The 19,892-nt window shown below is 39.1% G+C and overlaps 1 protein-coding gene across 3 annotated transcripts in view; it reads right to left on the bottom strand.

Moving 5' to 3' along the window:
- Positions 1 to 5,725: 5,725 nt before the first annotated feature.
- Positions 5,726 to 19,892, bottom strand: part of MID1 (midline 1) — a 357,475-nt gene continuing 343,308 nt past the window's right edge. For all 3 annotated transcript variants that reach the window (XM_069945012.1, XM_069945010.1, XM_069945011.1), the window contains exons 9-10: positions 12,319 to 12,526; positions 5,726 to 10,060 (exon numbers count right to left, since the gene is read on the bottom strand). In XM_069945012.1, coding sequence (XP_069801113.1) covers positions 9,712 to 10,060; positions 12,319 to 12,526 — 557 coding nt within the window. In that variant the 3' untranslated portion in view covers positions 5,726 to 9,711. The remainder of the gene's footprint in view (positions 10,061 to 12,318; positions 12,527 to 19,892) is intronic.

Raw genomic sequence — 19,892 nt, 5'->3', positions numbered from 1 at the left:
ATAGATAGATAGATAGATAGATAGATACTGTGTTTACTGTGCAAAGTAGAAGCAGATGTCCCTTATTTTTCAGCCCTCTTTTTCCTGGTCCTATTTGCTGCACACTCCATAAGGTATACAGGCATGTCTTTTTGTAAGTTATTAATTTTGGTAAATCTTGGCCCTGATCTGAATACTGTGAATTTAACTATCATGTCAAAGGGATCGTTCACATTTAGTTTCCATTTTAAAGTGAACAAAATGCATCAATTTATGTAAGATAAAGCATAACCTGAGAAGACATACGGTGGTAATGTCACATAATAACACTATTTAGCACAATTTTAGGTGATAAAAAGTGGGAAAGCCTCAGTTTCACACGGAACTTAGATCAATAAAATGACCGTGAAATTTCCGAAGGAAGCTTTTTATGAAACTGTAAGGTAATACGTTCACTGCTGGTTTTTACAGTAAGAAGGGAAAATAATCCAATCTTTTATATCCGCTATTAAAGTTGGGATTTTTTCTCACAGGCTGGATATGTCGTGGAAGACTTCTTATGGGTACAGACCTCAGACCTGTGTGGGTAGGCAGCACTTACCAGAAAATTACAAAGGATTCAAAAACAATTTACATTTTAGGCAACTGTTTAGTAATATTCAACAGACACCTTTCCGCACTAAATGACAGCACTTTCCTGTAGTGGGAACATAGCCTATCATTTAAAGAAACTTCTGACAAGTCATATCGATATATCAGATGTTTGTATCGGTAAGGGTCCGGGTGCTGAGACGCCCGCCAATGAAGGGGCAGACGCTCACAGCAGTGCGCATTCTGCCTCTTTATCTTCATCTCACTGCCAAAGTAGCAGTCAATGAAATTATATTGGAGCTGTATAGAAGTTCCGGCACAGCCATTACTGGAAGTTCCATAGGGCTCCATTGTAATTCCATTGACGGCTAGCTTAGCATTGAGACAGAGATGAAGAGGTAGAGTGTGCACTGCTGCGAGCATCTGCCTTTTCATTCTAACAATGGTAGGGGTCTCAGCACCCGGACGCCTACTGATACAAACCTCCGACATGTCGCTATGAAATGTCAGAAATCTCTTAAAATGATAGATACTGCTTAAAGTAAAACTGTCAGCTAGCAAACACATCCCAAGCTGCCTACATTACAGAAGTAAGACTATTCATACCTTTATTATAGTGACCACCGGACGAAGGCAACGAAACGCGCGTCGGGGTGGTGGCGTCCCGGAGGAGTTACATAACAAACGGACCTCTAAGGTAGTTTACTTGCTGGATCCCCAGAATTTGTGGGGTAATAACAATAACAAATAGGTGGACTACAGGATAAATGTTACGATATATGCTAACTTTATAATTTATATGCACTGGCACTTTGGTATTGTAATATAACATTTTTTTAGCATTATTTATTGTGTATTGCACTTTAGCCATCTATAAGATGACTTATGTTGTGGGTCAGGGATTGCAGCAAATAGTAAAATAAATTAAGAACCACCTCCGGGATAGCCACCGTTCTTTCTAATGTTAGGAACTGTCATGGAGGTGTGGAGGGAATAGAAAAACATGGCCATTTTCTTCCAGAGACAACATGACTCTTGTCTCCAGTTTGGGTGCAGGCTTTGCAACCCCATTGAAGTAAATAAAGCTTAAAAGGAACGTGTCACCTACATTTTCTTTTACTGATTAGAGTCAGAAACAAAAAGGTATTCTTCTATTCAAATCAGTTTATATTTTCTGACATAATTTTTTTTTTTATTTCACTTTTTTTTTTATAGGTACTGCCATCTTGCCTGAGCTGTTTTTAAGGACATTTAGTGACATGCTTTGCGGCAAGACTCTTGGACGACAATAGACACAGTTTGCCCACTTGAGATGAATTTGAAACACTACCGAGCATGCTTCGTGCTATGTGACCTTTGAAGAGGTCATTCTTCAGGGAGCTGCTATTGTCTCTATGTGCTGGTGTCACATGTTGCTGCAATGCTGTACAGATCACTTTACAGCAGCCTCCTCTTCTCACCACAGACAGCACAGGAAGTCTCCACTTAGTTTTAGCCCCATTGGTAAGAAAGATAACTGCAAAATTTAAATTTTTTAAATAATATAGATAGAAAAATGGAAAATCGAGAAAAGAGTGGTGCTGTCTCTGGAAGAAAGTGGCCATGTTTTTCTAATGCTGGATAACCTCTTTAAGGATGAATGGAAACTAGAAAAACCAAGTTAATACCAGTAGTATATATTTTGGTTACAATGGGTTTCCATTTTCAGAATCTTGGAACTAGGGCATGTTGGCATCCGACAGGTTTCACATTTTCAGTTCTACTCACTTTTTAAATCAGGCATTTCTGTACCTCAATAATAAACCATTACATTCAATAAACTGCATCCCCATACAGAGGAAAACCAATAAAATTATTTAGCATAAAATAAAATTGCCTTAGATTTCACCCTTCACAATTTTCTTCCATCTTGTGGGTACTGTATAGGCTCTTACTGAGTGTTGGCCCCTTTCCATTCCCAAGCATAGATTAGGGTCCAGAAGCTTTTCAGTGACACGTGAGAAGAAATTGAAACAGGAAAAGCCCTTTAATGCTGCAAGTTGTGTTAGAGCATATTATAATTCCCTGGCTTATAATATTCAAAGCTAAAAGTGTTATTTTTGGCCATTTATAACCACTAAGAGACTATAGCGTGTCTTTTGTATATTTGATATGAAAACGAGGAAGCCCAAACATCACTTGTAATTTTCTTAGAATGTTAAATGTTCATATATTATACTGCCAACTTGTATTATAATTAACTCTTGAGGGCTGACTCCCTATGCTTCTATGGCATTGTTCCCTAATTTGTGGCTCTCCAGCTGTTGTAAAACTGGAGCTCCCATCATGCCCCAGTAGTAGTTTGGCAGCAGTTGGAGAGGCGCAGGTTGGGGAACACAGCTTTATCGGTGTTAGTGTTATTAAATTAGTTCTATTACTTACTGCAAACGACATAGAAACTCTGGGGCCAGCCTTGGTTTGGAGTATAGTAGAACTGTGAAAAGTGTTTGGGGAATTGCAAATGGAATTTCTTTACTTTTATCTTTCGCTTTCATCGTGTTTGTGTGGCTTTGCCTTGCATATTTCCCAAAGAATTCTAATAGATGGAATTCTCGATTGATATGTTTTATATCTTTAAGCATAGCTTGATCTGTGAACACCATTTTAGCTTACATATAGGTATTTGTTTATGTATTGGTATAACCTACATAAAATTTAGTGACTACATTGCCTTGTAGTATGAGATTGAGCAAGTTCCTACTACACAGCTTTCCGATGTGCTGTATTCTGGTACAGTACCCAGCTGTTTTCTGTTACTCCGCAGTGAATGGTGCATAATATACACTTCCCATAATATGTGTTGCCAGATCAAACATGTTTCCCAGGAGGCATTCCTGACCTATAAGCCCCCCTATGCCAGCTTGACGGTCTCCCCAAGGAGACACATTACTCTCATGCCAACTTCAAAGACCTCTCACCTCCAACGGCCCGCTCTGTAATGTTAAGGGGCAATAATCCACAAACAGCTGTGTACTGATGGGGGACTTTTTCTTTTTTTAGGAAGTTTGTCTTCCAATCTGTAGTCAAAGTTTTTTTGAGGGGTCAAGATTTGAGTTAATAGGTAGCCACCTCCAAGAGGTGGCAGTAGAGGGTCAGTTTTCTTCCTTCGTCGAGGACGATAAATTTACAAATCACTGAGCAGACATGGAGTCAGCAGGGTATACTGGGAGATTACAGTTTAGAACTTAGATATGTACATGCAGCTGTGGGTAAGATTATGCCATAAGCGTTTTCATCAGGTGTTCCTCTTGTGCTCAGGTGTCCTGTTTGTGAAGTGTAAATGCTCAGCTCAGAATCGCGAATGCTGTAGGAGTAAAGATAAGGCAGAAAACAGCGTAATACTCAAATCCCTGTGACAAGAGAGTCTTTCGTCATGCAGACACTAGTCAGAAAGTCAAAGTCTTCATAAATATGCTCATTGACCTTCAAATGTCCAATTGTACTTTTTTAATGAAAAATAACACAATGGCTGTAAAATATTTAACCACCTTAAATTGAACAGAAATGCTAAGAGAAGATTTGGCTACCATGCCGGTGATCTGCAAATTAAGGTAACAAGTGGTGTGTCCATGTCTCTAGCAGAATGGTTGGTTGTAAGTAGAGAAGAGAATGAGTTGGGCATGATCAAGTCAGCTTGCTCAGTGACTGAAGAAGTTGGATGCTGCCCTAGGGAGTCCTGGAAAACATGGATACAGCCAGAGTCACAGTCATCTCTAGCTGTAATTCCTTAAAGGCTTCTTAGCTGATGAGTTATAGAGCATTGTGATTAGAGATGAGCGAAGCGGGTTCGGGTCCATCCAAACCCGAACGTTCGGTATTTGATTAGCTGGGGCTGCTGAACTTGGATAAAGCTCTAAGGTTGTCTGGAAAACATGGATACAGCCAATGACTATATCCATGTTTTCCACATAGCCTTAGGGCTTTATCCAACTTCAGCAGCCACCGCTAATCAAATGCCGAAAGTTCGGGTTCGGATGGACTCAAGCATGCTCAAGGTTCGTTCATCTCGAATTGTGATAGATGATGATCCTCTGTGATAGAGAATGTGGCTTTACTTTACCTGACATGCCAGGCTATGCTAAAATAATAATAATAAAATAAAAAATACATTACATTTTATTTCTTTAGAGACAGGACTTGACAAGAATTACCTGAGAGTAATTTACATTGTGAATAGTGAAATGTAGATCATTTATACTTATAATTTAATTGAGGAAAACTTTTCAGGATTTATAAAAAAATAAAATAAAATAAAAAACCTGAGCATTGGCTATAACCATCCTAAAAAAAAAAAAAAAAAAAAAAAAAGAATCTTCCCTGAATCTGCCACTACTCCAAGAAGAAGTCCAGCCTTTTTTTTAAAAAACGGGCATCTGGCAGGGGGCAATGTAATAACGAGTGAGCATGGTGAGCAGCGGGACCGTCCTCATGAACAATGCTGAAAGTAATTTTCCCCTGAACTGTGGCCTCATTACAACTCGGGGGAAAATACCTGTCCCTGCTGATGGACAGCCCGCTCAGCCAATCAGTGACTGGAGTGGTTTCCTGCCCCAGTCAATGACTGATTGAGCGTCCAGTCCATCAGCATGGTCGTGACGTGTGCAGCTCTGGAGATCCTGGAGCCTGGCTGGGGTCCTGTAATGGAGATCGGGGGCCGAAGAGGCCGGTGAGAGGTAATTTAATACTTTTTGTTACATTCCACATCCATAACAGTGTTAGCCCACCTCTGTGCTGCAGTGATCAAAGGTGGACATCAAAGGAGGTAAAAAGGGGAGGTTGAGTATGGCACTTTTCCCCCCCATTTTTTTTTTAATTCTTAAACTGCTTAAAAAAATAATTAAATAAAAAAAATCAGCAAGAAAACTCTTTTGTACCACTATTCTGACACGATATAGGGGTCTTTAAAAAGGGAGCATAGACCTACCCCAGTTCAGTAGCAGCATATTTCTCAATAGACATGAGCTGTGGAATACAACGTATACAGGTGTATCCAGTAATATGAATTTCAAATGCATAGGAAAAATACAGTGGAGATGGGAAGCAATATTCAAAGAAAAAAAACAAAAGGCAACCTTTTGATTTTAAAATAAAACTTTGATTTAATATACAAGTTTTCTTTAAAATACAAAATCGTAAAAGACAATTGCAAAACTAAACTGTTTACAAATAAACCCAACATTGCATTATGCAAAAACAAAATCGACATCTGTGATCATCCTAATTCCTTGTCAGCTGCAAAAAAATGGATATCCTGATTCCTAGAGGAGTAGGAACACTGCTGGTCAATGACTGTGGACCAATGGTTTTCACCTTGTTCATCTGTTGAGGAGAACACTCGTAAAAGGAGATCCGAGAAGTCTTTTGGATTTATATGGAATTCACAAATGTTTTCTGTTTTTCTTAGGCTATCCCAGAAAAATTATTGTTGTTTTTGGTGAAAGTTTTCCAGAAAACAAGGTAAACCATTTCCTATTTTAGCTTATCTGGTTAGTGTTCCATTAGTTTCTATAGTCTTTACCAATGGCTCGCCTGGGATATGAGGATTGCTTGTTCCTGGTAGAACGCTATTCCAGCTGCAATCTTAACCACATGTTTTATTTCAGTAATCCTGTGGAAAAACAAAGTGTCCCAGAATCCCAGATTTCCTAAAACCCTTTATATACCGTACTTGGTGGGATCCCTTTAGCCCTTGACATGTTCATTAAGATGCAAGTAGTTACCCAACGGCTTTGAGCTGGATTAAAATAGTCCCGGACAAATGTATAGAGACTAGGAAATGTCAACGTTCTTTGTTACTAAGATATCAGCTATAAATGTATTCTGTAGAGATGTATTTGATTAGTAGGTTAGGAAAATAGGATCCCTCCTGCTCACAGTCTTCCCTTACTAGTGGTAATATAAATAAGGCAGAATAAAGTACATCTCAGTACCTTCATAATCCACTGCTTACCCTTCAACCTCAACGTGATTTATTCACAAAGTGCATTAACCTGCTGCCCCCACAGACACTCACAAATGATTTAGTACAATTGAGGCACCAATTTTCGACAAGCCGCTATTCATTCCATCTTGATGTCAAATAATAATGAAAAAAAAAAAAAAAAAAAAAGACTATAAAAACTGTCTAGAACTTTTTTCCCAAAAACATTTTACAATTAAACTATTTTGATTAAACTCCCAAAAATTAATAATTTACACATCTCTATATGTATAAATATTTTAGTAAACATACAGAAACCGGCCGAGTAAGGTCAGCATAAGACACATTTGATCAATGATGGATGTAATCTAATTTTTCCCCGATAGGAACATGGCTGCAGGAAACGACACGTATATGGCATGTTGAGAGCAGATTACGTATATATATTTTCTCTCTGTACATAAGAGGTCGGGGTCCATTACTTCTAATTAACTTTCGGAAGTCTGGATTCTGCAATTTCTCATACAAGACAGTTCAAAGAGTTGAAATAATACGGAGGGAGTTTGTAATGTCAGCATCAATAATAACGGGTCCATTTTGTTTTTTTTAATTTTTAAAAAATTCTGTAATGTTGTACTACTTCCCTTTTTTATGAATTTAGGGCATTATGAATCGCAGCTAACAAAAAAAGTGAATTCATCTGGCACTGAAAGCATGTCATCTGGTAATTCATTGTTGTATACTGAATCACCTTATGGGTTTTTACATGACATCTAAGCCTTAAAGGGTTTATTAGGGGGCATAAACCTTTCCTCACTCCCTAGGGGCTCGCTTACAGCTTGGTTTTGTCTAAGGGCTATAACTCCCTGCCTAAAGGGGATGGGCTGAGACAGTGTGGTAAATACCATTTCGCGATCACCCCTTTTGGGCAAAACACAATATTACAACACAGTATACAATCCCCCCACCCCCACACCATCTCAGCCTGCATCTTCTATCGGGGAGGAAGTTATAGCCCTGAGAGAAGATGAAGCCTTAAATGAGCCACTGGGGAGTAAGATAAAGTAATAACTTTTCTGCTCTCCAGATAAAGACTTTAACAGTCCTTAAAAAAAAAAAAAAAAAAAAGATACCATAGATACCAATGAAAATTACTATTTTGGAAACAATGCCTTGCTTGGAAGCCTCCATAGAGAGTACTGTACTGTGCATTCATTTGGAAGATCAGATAGGGTAGAAAGGCAGACAGAGGAAAACTGATGTTACTTCAAGAAAGCAACAGTTGTAAAATGAGTCCTTAAACCAGTGTTGCCCAACCAGTGACTCTTCAGCTATTGCAAAACTATAGCTCTTGCTATAATACATGATAAATATGCATAGTTTTACTTTTCAACAGCTGGGGAACCACAGGTTAGGGCACACTGCGTTTAATGTACCTCATATACAGGGGTATAGCTAGGATTTATGGGGTATCATAGACTGTATGGGGCCCCATGAATCCTGTATGTCCCCCCTTTCATACTCACCTCACCCAGCCGAGCAAACAAATGCTTGGACAGGTGAGTATGTGTATGGGGGGCTACTGTGGCTGGAGGTGCAATGCTGCCTCCAGCCACAAGACAGACTGGCAGGGTAGGAATGGTTAGAGTTCCAAACCATTTAACTGTGAGAGTGTTTATCACAAACCCTCACAGTTAAAGGGCCAGGAGCGACTTTAGTGCACTGGTCCTCCGTAGCAGTGGCGAGGTCTGCCTTTAAGGTAGCTACACCACTGCTCACATATTGCCATACCAATGACCACAATAGCCCTGGGTCCTAAAAAGGTTTACTGTTTTAGCTAAAATGACCAGTGCCTTCTCAGGACTTGAATGATTAGTACTCAAATAAGGTTAAACATAGTTGACATCGTTTATGGACTGCACTGAAAGCCTTAACATTTGGGCAAAAGATCACTGTTTCTAACTTGAACGCAAATAACACTATAGTAGTAAACCTAAAAATAAAAAATAAAGGACATTTCAACCTCTTATTTTACCAAGTTTGATGAACTGAAGTTAATATTAGGCTGCATTCACACACTGCAGTTTCTTGCAGTACTGTATCGTTTCAAAGGAAACACTGCATAACTGTGACAGCACTGAAATAAAACTACAATGTGTGTAAACACAGCCTTAAATAGATGGACATAGATGGACTCTACCACTGTGGGTATTAACCGTACAGAATGTTCTTGACTGCAACTCCAACTGAATTCTTCAACTTTTTTACGAGGACACAACAATAACATCACATGGACTCCAGGGCCCCTGAACATCTGACATTTCTCTTGCCCTAATGCTAGTGCGTACGATGGTCATGTCAATGGTGGTCAATGACTAGACTGAAGAGTTCTACCTGAATATATAATTTACCTGATAGTAAAATATTCATTCTCTAAGACTTACGTTGCCTAACCTAACTTGATTTACACGTCTTTCTAGTCTTCTAGAACAACCGTGTTACTCGGAGAACTCAGTGTCAATTATAAACCACAGATCCTGAGAAGAAATAGAAAGATTACATTATATTATTAAGGTAACCCTTCACATATTTCCTGCTCCTCATGTGAATTGTACAGTATTGTACTTATAGCATATAGCGACTATGCTATGTAAAATTTAACAGCCAGAAACACATGGTCGGTTCTCCTCCAATACCAAAAGTGTGCATAACGCATAGTGTCCAAATGTATAAAACATTATTTATAACACATATTGTTGGTGCCCATTGTTTTCGAGAAATGACAGCAGTTCCCATCTAACGTCAATGTATCTTTTTCTTTACAAAACCATTCTACGGTAGACACCTTTGGAATTTTCTGACATCAACTGCACTGAGAGAAGTCTGATTATAATGTGCAACTGAAACGAGTCCGGGAAGGTCCGCAGGTAATATTCTAGAACATTCCATTCCTAAATGAGCACCGCAAGCAGGACGGCTAAATCAACAAGTCAGGTCAATGTGCAAAACCGAAAAAAAAAAAAAGAAAAAAAAAGACTAATCAAAAGTCAATCCATAAATAATTGGTAAAACATTCCTGTAATTGATTTAAATCAAAGAAAACAAACTCTTGAAATTTTCACTTCTGGAGCGTAATGCGCCAAATAAAGATATGGTCACGCAGAGGTGAATTTCTGTACAAGTCATGCCAGCTGCTCCATGCAGTCCAGATGATCAGGTATCGGAAGGCCTGTTAAAATTGTCAAACATTTGTTCCAAACAGTAAGGGTGGGACACACAGGCTGTGCAAAAGCAATGTCAAAAGTGTAAAGGTGAATGGAGTTCAAGGCATCATAAAAAGACAGCGAGCCGTTATCGTAGTCTAGCAAGATTCCAACGCGGCGTAGATGTGGAGAGGGCTCGATCGGAATCTCTTTACTGTTGTGCCGTACTGCCCAGTTATTGTTACATCGGCAAAATACCCAGGAGGCTGAATTCTTTCCTATCCACTCATGCTTTGGTGCAGACTTGTACGCAATGCCAACAGCATACCTAACAAGAAAATAACAATAATGAAACCTAAATAAATAAAATATTACAACACAAATTGTCACTTGCAAATTTTGTGTCCCGAACTGTATTTCCCATGAAAATTCATGAGGGTGTGGCAAATATTATTTTTGGTGTTCTATAAGGATGGGGGGGGGGGGGGGGGGGGTTGACTCATTATTGTGTGCACCTGGCATATGCCATGAAAAGGGCCAGATTTGCCCCTTCTCCCTGCACCAACAATTTTCTGCCAACAATCTTTTATGTTTCTATGTATATTTACTTGTCCTTGTGCCCCCAAAGCGCTACGTCACTAGCTCTCTGGCCGGCGCCGAAACTTATTAGTTCCTGGCTTCCTGTTACGTCATGACTCATGCTGAGCCATGCTGTGAGGGTCCCGATCACATGTACCGGCGGGTGGGGGGATGCCTCTTACCTCAATCCTGGGGGTTCAGCGATCTGTGCATACAGTCTGCTCTCAGGCAGGCTCTATGCATAGATCGCTAATAACACTGATCTATGCTCAGTACATGCAATCTAATGATTGCATGTTTTACTGTGAAAAAAAGTGTAATAAAAAAAGTTTTTAAAAGTATAAAAAAAAACCTTATAAACCCTTCTCCCAATAAAAGTTTAAAATACCCCCCTTGCCCACTATAAAATATTAAAAATAAATAAACATATTACATATCGTAGCGTGTGGAATTGTCCGATCTATTAAAATATAACATTATTGTTTCCGCACGGTGAACGGCTTTAGCGGGAAAAAAAACACACCAGATTTTCTAATTTTATTAAATTATATATCAGAAAAAAATAAAAATAAAAAAAGCTATCAAAATTTTCCTGTTACACCAATATGATAATAAAAATTAGAGATCATGGCGCAAAAAATGACGCCCCAAACTGCCTTGTAGGTGGAAAAATACAAGTGCTAAGGCTCTTAGAATGTAAAGAGGAACATTGCATTAATCTGACCCGGACATCCGTGCATCAAAGGGCTTAATCATGCTTCGAGCAGTAATCACTTCCCTTTATGCCCACACTCTTCTACAGATATATGAAAGTTCTAATTGTTAGGCTACACAGTGACTATAATTAGGGTTTAAGAGACTCTAGAGAATTCTATATTGATAGTCTACCTTTAACGATAGGCCATTAATATTAGATCTATGGGGGGCAGACTTCCAGCTGACCTATGACACTGATGAGCACTGGGTTGCTTACCAGGCACAATGCATTTTGTAGGGTCTGTGTGTGGCACTGCAGCTCAGTCACATTTAAGAATTCAAGTGAATGGGACTAAGCGGCAATATCAGGCCCTGCCACCCTATAACGTATAAAGCTGTTCCTGGTAAACAATAAAGAGGCCATAACACTAAGCTGATGCCCCGCAGCTCGTTAAATCATCTAACCGGTGGGGTTCCAGAGGTCAGAATCTGACTAGAGATGAGTGCTCGAGTGGATCCGAACCCAAACTTTCAGCATTTGATTAGCTGTGGCTGCTGAAGTTGGATAAAGCCCTAAGGCTATGTGGAAACATGGATATAGTCATTGGCTGTATCCATGTTTTCCAGACAACCTTAGAGCTTAATCCAAGTTCAGCAGCCCCCGCTAATCAAATGGCGAACGATCGGGTTCGGATCGACTTGAACCCGAACCTGGTTCGCTCATCTTTAAATCTGACACATTGAAAACACAGTTGACGGTCTATAAAACTATTTATCAGTCCGCTTAACTCCTCCTTCTCTATAACATCATGCCTGCAGGTTGGGCTGTGTTTTCAATGTTACAGATTCCCTTAAAGGTCGTGCCACAACCAAAATGAATGTAACGGCGGTCCATGTAGAACCCACTTAAAAATAGTTAGACATACTAAACTGCAGTGTGTAAGTTCATTCAGCTATTTCATGAAATCTTTCCATACTAAATAAAATTCACAGGATCCTAGCGCAGGTTTTCTTTATTGCTAAATACTGTGGTCGCTAAACTAGGGCCTTATTTTAACCTAAAACAGAGAAATTTGGTAAGGCTGACAATAAAAGCAAATTACCCATTTGAGCAAGTTTTTATAGAGAATGTTAAAATCTTCAATTTCCTCTAAACATTGATACACAAGTATGTAAAATTCTTAAGGGAAACCCAGGGCCTACTTGTATTACTGTTTAAATATTATTTCTGGTTCATTATAGTATAGTCTTCATATAAAAAGAAAGGAAAACCACTAGATATAAGCTCAGGGACCAACACTTAATACATACCAGGTGCTTCCACTTATAACCACTTCCCAGTAATGGCGGCCACTGTCCAGGAACACGTTGCCAGCTACACCATAACTTCCTTGGCTAGTGAAGCGCTCCGGTGTGTGGCTCTTTTTCGAAGAGGTTTCGTCTCTTTCCACGGTCAAGTTGTCGTGGGAAACCTTAAGCTTCCGATGGGCAGACTTGGGGTCTAGTTTGAATGGCTGACCTGTACAAAGCAGAAAGATATGAAATTGAGTTTACAGTATTACTCGAAGAAGGAAATTCACAATGTGTCAACATCACAGCTTTAGCTGCCAGCGCTAAGCACAAAATACGGTAAGTGGCAGCACAAGACTAGGTTGTGTCATTGACGCTGATCAAAACTGACGGACGTGATGTGCAGCTGGGTACCAAAGAGGTAAAAGAAAGTTCACACTGTTTTGTAAGGGAATATTAGAATATGGCCATCGCCTCTTTATTTGAAAACATCACTCAATTGTGCCGGAAAAGCGAAAAGTGATTATAATACAAGCGTTTTGTTCTCGACATGGTATTCATTTTATCATCCATTTAAGGAATGACAGACCTCCCGGAATCATGTATCATTATACTGCCGGGAGCGCGAAAGTGTTTAAATCTTTGCGTGGATGGACTGACACAGCTGCGCCCTCATATAGCAAAACATAAACTAAAACACTTTTACAATAATTCTTTATTAAAACATTTTGCATTGGCAAATTTCGAATACAATAGTACAGCGATATTATAGAGCATGTAGTTTTTGAAGTAAGACATGTGAATAAAACAATAAAACAAAAATAAACTGGAGGCAGGTAACACAGTACTGTAAGGGCCATAGATTTTCTAATGTGAATCCACAAAAAATGTGAGAATTTCAAATACACTGACCTTTCTCTTCTTATTGAGCAATCTACACCAAAAGCCATAGCAGTAAATTTGCAGCAAATGCAACCACAACCAGACAGATTTGGGGTTCGAAAGCTGCAAATTCACTGCACCAGTGATTAAAGGGGTACGCCAGTGAAAATCTTTTTCTTTCAAATCAACTGGTTTCAGGAAGTTATATAGATTTGTAATTTACTTCTATTTAAAAATCTCAAGCCTTCCCATAGTTAGCTGCTGTATGTCCTGCAGGAAGTGGTGTTTCCTTTTCAGTCTGACACAGTGCTCTCTGCTGCCACCTCTGTCCAAAACAGGAAGTGTCCAGAGCAGGAGAGGTTTACTATGGGGATTTGCTACTGCTCTGTACAGTTCCTGACATGGACAGAGGTGGCAGCAGAGAGTACGGTTTCAAACTAAAAAGAAAACACCATTTCCTGCAGGACATGCAGCAGCTGATAAGTATGGGAAGACTGGAGATTTGTAACTAGAAGTAAATTACAAACCTATTTTACTTCCTGAAACCAGTTGATTTGAAAGAAGACGATTTTTGCCGGAGTACCGTTTTAAAGACAAAAAAATATATATTTTTCCATAAATACTATTTATGACCTTTAAGATTCTTATTTAGTTGCTTTTTGGAATGTATGATTATTGACAGAGAAAATACTTGGAAATAATCGGATAAACGATTAACTTTCTTGTACTTTCCATGACAAGACTTCCTGACTCATATCTCAATTTACATCACACGCATATATTATACATTATGGTACATAAAAGTGTAAAAACAGTTCTAGACATTCTAGATCTCAAACTACCATAGGAAATTAAAGGGGCTTAAAGGAGGCACGTCTCTAAGCCTGTGCAGATCAAAAGAACTCTCTGAGGACTTGTAAATAGCAAAATAACATTCCGGTGTTGTATTTAATACTTTAGAGTTCAAATCCTGGATTATGCGTGGCTAGCACCCTGGGATAATAAAGAAACACACTAAGTGGAAGGAAATCTTGCCCTTTTAGATATACAAGACACATTTGTATACAATGTTGGTCCCTGATCGAATAACAAATGTGTCCTAGTGATAGTCCAGCACAGTATTCTAGTCAATTCTGTCCAAAAAGATTTAATTGGGGAAAAAAATTTGCTGTGAAATTCTGAACGTACTGAAGATGCTTTTAATATTGGACAGTTATATAGTTATTTAGACTCCATACAATGGCATATGCAAACAAAATATCTATCCATCCATCAAAAAGTGAGAGATGAAACAACTGTGTTTCCTTTCCCCTGTACTGCTCAGGAAGCTGTTACTGTTCTATTTCCCCGCCCTTTCGCCAGGTGCTCACTGATTAGTGTGATGTCAGTGGTGGACCGAGTTACAGACGAGATGTTACAGATTGCCTGGCAACAGAAGACATGCAAAAGTCTCATTTACAGTACACTGTAATGAAGTCCAGAGTTACCTTGAGAGCACAAACCACCTCATTTGGCAAGAATTGCGAAAAAGTAGCAAAATATTTTAATTTTAAAGGCATGGCCCTATATACCAGGAAGATGAACTTCATGTGGATGTTTGCTTTTACATGAAACGTCAACATGAGGCCTAATGTTCTTGGCTACGAGTCAGTGTCAACAAAGATGGCACAAAGTAAAAAAGACTGCCACATAACATGCCATGATCCAAACAGTGGAAAGAACAATATAGCTGCCGCCAAAAATACCTTGTCCATTTCCATTTTTCAAGAGACATGTTCACTCTTTACAATAAATACAAAGAAAAGAATTTTCTATAAGATGAAATAGGAAACTTGTATTGGAAATGTGCCCACTTTACCCAAATAAACAGTGAACTTGAAAATAAGCTGGACTATACATAGTGGCAAGCTGCACTCTATATATGTAGGGGTCCCTCAAGTTATAACAGCCACAAACAGTAATATTTTCAAATAGTAGATGTACGTTAGGGAAGGTCATATTACCCAAAAAATGGGGTTAAAATACAATATAATTTTACGTCACTTTTGAAGCCGATCAATAGTCTCATCAGTTACATACAGTACAGGACTACTGGCATCACTGCCCAGCCTGTTTAGCTGACTAAGACAGGACAGACCCACGCCCAGTGACTGGCTGAGCGGGCTGTCACTCCAGAGATGAGTTTGTCTCGGAAGTGGAGGCTCTTCAGTCAGGTAACACCAAAGGAGGGACACCCGGGGAGCATGGACAGGTACAGTAAGCAAAGGTTCTTTATTGTTTTCTACATAAAAGCAGCTATATATTAAAAGTTGTCTAACACTGGATAACCTCTTTAATTTTTTTTTTTGCCCATTTAAATGTTGGTAAGTGTAAAAAATGTTTTTTTATGTTAAAATACAAAAAAAAACAAAAACAAAAACAAAAAACAACACACACACACACAACTAAATGAGGGAGATTTATCAGTGTATGCTAGGAAGAAGGTACAGATTCGCCTCTTCTCCCTGTTGTATGCCAGCTGTATTCCCTGCTTGTCTCATGGGGCGGGCACAGGGGTGTGGCCTCCTCTACATCAGATTTACCCTGATTTACCCTGATTTACAACCGCTTGCAGGTGGAAATTTACACCTGCTGAGGAGCCGGTAAGGACAATTTTACTAAGAATTCGATTTGGGGTAATTTATGCCAGTCTTCATAAATTTCCCCCAAAATATACAATGAATGTGAACGGAGAATGACTATATGAGGAAAAAGTACAACCCACTAAACACTTGGGTGACAGCCCTGTACACAAGAAACACTACAGAACGGATCACAAAAAGAAAAAAAAAAAAAAGTTAAGATTCTCTGGCTGAAGGGGTTCTGCTTACAGCTGCTGTTGAGTTTGGCATTTGGTTTTAATCTTACCTGAATGTTACTTTTGGGACTGAGATTTTATGATTCTGCTTGTTAAACCCTGTTAAACCAGCTTTCTGGCTGGAATAACATGCAGTAACCCACTTACTCCTGATCATAACTGCAGCACAGGTCACGGCTGATATTATCTGTTTTCCTCACTATTCTATTCATGCTATAATATGGAAAATTAGATGTGCAGGGGTGTAACAATAGCTAATAGTGCATGCTTCCTAGGAGACTTCAGTCACAACTTTCACTCTTTCATAGATTTTCACAGCTGCATAAACGTCTAAATACAGTTTAATTAGTTATTATCCGGGGTCAGATTTAGGGGGAGAAAATAAAGATTCATTTACAGGAAAATAAAGCACATTTTTCCACTGAATGAAAGACGTTAGAAGCCGATAATGAAGTCATGGTAAAATTTTACTTCCTTTTAACTGCGATATTAAAAAAAAAATGTTTAGACTGAGAAACGAACTTGTGGACGTGTTTGTATCAAACAACTGTAGCAGTACATGAGAAGGCTATGTAAACCCTTTGTTATAAGATATCCTGACGATATGATGATCGTACTTTGTCACACTGCTGAAAATTAGTTATAATTCTGCAAGGGAACTCTACAACAAGTGCACAACTGGGCAATGTTCACGTACCATCCCTTGTATCTAGTGGGGTGGATAGTCACAAAGGGGCGATCTTTGCTTCCGGCAGCGGCCGGGGTCTGTGCCGAAATGGCGCTGATCCCGGCTCGACACTCGATTGCTTTCGGCTGCAGCAGCCAAAAGCAATCGAGTGCCTATCTCATTGATCAATGCAGTATAACTATACTGCATAGATCTCAATGAGAGATCAGTGTACTAATTCTAGAAGTCCCCCAGGGGAAATAACCCTAACTCCAGGGGGAATAACCCCAAGCCCAGGAAGGCTTCTAGTAGAAGTGTAAAAAAATAAATAAAGTGTTATTATTAATAAAAAGCCCCCTCCACTAATAAAAGTTTGAATCACCCCCCTTTTCCCAGGTTATACATAAAAATAAATAAACATGTTTTGTATCGCCGCGTGCGTAATCGCCCAAACTATCAATTTAGCATATTCCTGATCTCGCACGGTAAACGTCGTAAACGCAAAAAAATCCCAAAGTGTAAATCCAGAAAAATTGTAATAAAAAGTGATCAAAAAGCCGCATATGCACAATCAAGGTACCGATAGAAAGTAAACATCATGGCGCAAAAAAATGACACCTCATACAGCCCCATAGACCAAAGGATAAAAGCGCTATAAGCCTGGGAATGGAGTGATTTTAAGGAACATATATTTGTTAACAATGGTCTGAATTTTTTACAGGCCATCACATTAAATAAAAGTTATACATGTTACATATTGTTGTAATCGGAACTACTTGAGGAACATGGATAACAAGTCATTTTTACCATGGCAAATGGCGTAAATACAAATACCCCCCCCAAATAAAAAAAAAGTAGTTTTTTTAAATTTTTACCACACATTGAATTTTTCCCAGGTTTCGCAGTGTACTTTATGCAAAAATGCAGCCTGTCATTGCAAAGTACAATTAATAGCACAAAAAATACGGGCTGATGTGGGTCTCTAGGTGGAAAAATGCAAGTGCTATGGCCTTTTAAGCACAAGGAGGAAAAAAACTGAAGTGCAAAAATTCTAATTGGCCCGGTCCTCTAAGGGTTAAAGGTTCTGTAGGCTTCAATGGGAAGAACATAGTCTAATAGGACTACATTTGTTCCATATCCAAAATGTTTATGTTGTATGTTTGGGAATCAAAAATCTCCCCTATACACATTCACACTCAGCCTATCATTATTACATAGAAAGAAGATTGCTGGCAGATAAAGACCACTGGGTCCATCTAGTCTGTCCTATTAGTACTTCCCTTCTTATTATCTTACGATAGATATAGGTTTATCCCATGCAGGTTTACATTCAGTTATTTACCCACCACATCTGCTGGATGTTTGTTCCAAGCCTCTACTACTCTTTCAGTAAAGTAATAATTTCTTGTGTTATTAATGACCTTTCCTTCAACTAACCTCAGATTATAATCCCTTGTTTTTACCTACCTAACCTTATTATTTGGGGGAGAGTGAGGTAAAACTAATAAATATTAGATGGTCATCTGAATTCACCAGTGTTAGGTCCCTATTACACGGGACAAATTTAAACGATAATCGTCCTGTGTAATTGCAGGCAATGATCAAAAAATTGTTCGCTTTAATTTCGCATTCGTTCGCTGTAATTCCGCATTTGTTCAATAATCGCTCAGGGTAATTCCAAATCTTTCCTTCTTTTGCTGGGATTAGATGGAGTAAACCATCGATCGTCTTAATGATTGTAAGTAATAACTATCGTTATGTGTAATATGGTGAACGATTTCAGGTTAACGATAAACAATCTCGTTTTTGATCGTTTATCGTTAATTGCTAATGGTTAAAAATCACTTTGTCTAATAGGAAGCTTAAAGGGGTATTCCAATTTATGTAAAAGCTGGTTAGGGCTGTAAAATAAACTGCAACATACTCACCTTACCTGCTACAGCACCAGAGCTCTGTCCTCCGATGCCTGTTTACTTCCCTTTCCCTGACGATGATGTTCCAAATCCAATGAAGCCAATCACTGTCGCCATTTCAGATATGCCTTTGTCTGGCTTTGTGGGGGTAAGATGGACTAAGCCCACCAGACAATGAGCCCCTTCATTCCATGTAAGGTGCTGTTTTCCACTGAAAACTACTTAGGACAATCATTGAGACCATGTGTCCTGAACATCATCTGCAGAGCCGGGGGACATGTTATCAGTCTAAGCAAGCAGTGGCACCATGGCAGAACAGAGTGCAGGACCAGCTGAGGTGAGCACCCTGTAGTTAGTTATTTCAATGTCCTAGCAGGCTGGGGGTCTAATTTTTTTTTATACAAATCTGAATATCTATTTAACCTTATGCGTATGGGCATCTTTAGTGGTGTGCATAATAACCCATTGCTAATGGTGGTGCTATTCTGCAGAATCTATTCTCCGGCAGCTGATTGACACTTGTCATGGCTGGCCCCCTTGTGCTGACCCACATCCTGGGGTTTTCATAAAAAATATCCTAATCAAAATGTCAATGTTTCAAACAGAATTACAATTCTGTCCTGGATCTAGCAAAACTGGTATGAATAATTCAGATGGAGAATTCTGCAATGGGCTTGGCTTTAGGGAAGAACATAAATGCATAATAATCTATAAACGCCAAATATTGGATGAGAAGTAGAAAGTGATGGGTGCACATACTCCATACAATTATATAAGGATTGCTGCTTTAAAAAGAAACCATAGACTACTCTGAAACACTGTCTCTATCCACACGGTCCCAGATGTTGCTGAAGGAAACCAAAACTGGGACCTAATTAAACTGATTCGTGCTCAACAAATTTTTCGAGGCTACAGAACAGATGAACCGGGGTCAGCAAAGCCTGCAGGCCTTCAACTCTCACAGATACGCCAGACGTACTTTCCCTATCCAAGTCTTAACAAAACAGCATTTCTTTCCAGAATTACAAACATACAACCAAGAAAAGTTTTACATGAAAAGCATTCTGGCCTCAATTAACCTGTTTATTTACATATAGGCCGGTAAACAAACATAGACTTAGCCTTCCCGCTGACATTCCAGGCACGGTTTATTTCTTGTGGCATTGTGATCTAGACTGGTTAATAAATATTACCATGCGTGAATAAACAGTCTAGGTACTGTGCATTTCTATTGATATAAACGGTAACAACAAGCCATGTTTGAAGAGAATCTGTC

This window comes from Dendropsophus ebraccatus, chromosome 11 (assembly GCF_027789765.1).
Source record: "Dendropsophus ebraccatus isolate aDenEbr1 chromosome 11, aDenEbr1.pat, whole genome shotgun sequence".
NCBI lineage: Eukaryota > Metazoa > Chordata > Amphibia > Anura > Hylidae > Dendropsophus > Dendropsophus ebraccatus.
This window is presented reverse-complemented; position numbering and strand designations above follow the sequence as displayed.